The sequence below is a fragment of the Aspergillus caelatus genome, assembly GCF_009193585.1.
Source record: "Aspergillus caelatus strain CBS 763.97 unplaced genomic scaffold BDV27scaffold_274, whole genome shotgun sequence".
Classification (NCBI taxonomy): domain Eukaryota; kingdom Fungi; phylum Ascomycota; class Eurotiomycetes; order Eurotiales; family Aspergillaceae; genus Aspergillus; species Aspergillus caelatus.
Genome location: NW_022475537.1, coordinates 1 through 1,584, shown reverse-complemented (window position 1 = coordinate 1,584; position 1,584 = coordinate 1). Strand labels below are relative to the sequence as shown.

Below are 1,584 nucleotides of genomic sequence, written 5' to 3'. Positions count from 1 at the left end.
AATTCAAATTAGTTAATATGAGAAGGAACTTTGGAAATACTGCCGTGGGAGGAAGTAGGAATTCCATCGTACCCACCAACATTGCATTGACGCATGGTGCCACAATCCTGCATTCTTGATCAGAAAAATCGTGGAATTTATTGATACTAATGCTAGCCTTTCTAGCCTTAACGTTGCCATAAATATCCGTACTGGGGCTGCCCGTTCGCGGTTAGTGAGGCGCATTTCCAAGCCACCGGCACCTGTCATAGTCATGGCAAACTCAAGGAGCCAATATGATACGAAGCCCGATCGGGATGACCTGGGGAGGCCGAGTAGCTCTGAGGATTCAATCCCCAGCGAGGCGATGCCCTTTCTGCAGCCACACGACACTGCTGCAACACGCGAGGTGCCGAGCTCGGTAGACAACAGGACCGATAAGCCCTCTCTATTCCTAGCCGGCTTGTCAACAACGCGGTTCTGGGTCATATTCTCACAAATACTCGCGACACAATTCATCTGCTTCTTTGATACGACCATTATGGCATCTTCCCACCCTGTGATAACATCCTACTTTGGTACAGCCCACTCTGCATCTTGGCTTTCGACAGCTTTCATGGTAATGTCTACTGTCTCACAGCCTTTTCTTGGCCGTCTGTCAGACGGATTCGGTAGGAAGCCGCTTTTTCTCAGCACCCTGGCGGTTTTCTCAATAGCCACGCTGTGGTGTTCGCTAGCTACGAGCATAGAAAGTCTCATTGCTGCAAGAGCAGTATGCGGAGTAGGTGCTGGGGGAACTTTGCTAATGGGGAGCATCATTATGAGTGACATGATACCCATCGAGTACGTATCCGGTCGGTCAACATTGTGTTTTAATGCCCTAGTTGGTTCCATGGCCCCAAGGGACTAAGCTACGCTCTCCAACTAACGGTAGTGCAGACGACGAGGCACCTACCTATCATACATCAACGTCGTAGTCGGCATCGGCTCCGGGCTCGGGGCTACATTCGGTGGTGCCATTGCCGAGACCATAGGCTGGAGGTGGGAGTTTGGCGTGCAGGTTCCTCCGCTCCTAGTATGCTTAGGGATTACTTCAGTAGTTATCCCAGATAGGTTGGGCATACTTGGTGACAGGGAGTCTGTCAGCCAGGTCATTAAAGGGTTTGATGCACTTGGCGCGTTCTTGCTTACCTTGGCCGTGTCAACGCTCACTCTTGGTTTGAACATTGGCGGCAATATCATTCCTTGTAAGTTAAACTTTTTTTTTTTTTTTCCATGTCTGAACGGATACTACAAATCTACAAGACCGTTACCTATACCCTAGCCTGTTCCTGTTGTCATGGAGTTCGATTAGACTAACTACTTCGTTTATCAAGGGTCTCACCCATTTGTGATCACTTCTTTGGTAGTATTTACCACCACTTTCCCAGCCTTCCTCTTGACCGAGTCCCGGGTGGCAAAGCCCATTATGCCACTGAAATTTATATTTTGCAGGCCGCGTGCTAATTTGATTGTGTCCAACTTCTTTGGTGCTATAATATCGAATGCAATCCTGTTCAACATGTAAGAATGATAGATTCACTTTTTTTTTTTTTTTTTTATATT

The 1,584-nt window shown here is 47.7% G+C and overlaps 1 protein-coding gene across 1 annotated transcript; it reads left to right on the top strand.

Annotated features, from left to right (window-relative positions):
• Positions 1–253: 253 nt before the first annotated feature.
• BDV27DRAFT_162785 (major facilitator superfamily domain-containing protein) lies at positions 254–1,546 on the top strand (the record flags this gene model as incomplete). The annotated part of the gene is made up of 3 exons (XM_032073444.1): positions 254–822; positions 919–1,226; positions 1,356–1,546. The coding sequence occupies 3 exons, from the start codon at positions 254–256 to the stop codon at positions 1,544–1,546; spliced, it is 1,068 nt and encodes a 355-aa protein (XP_031922343.1).
• Positions 1,547–1,584: the final 38 nt, after the last annotated feature.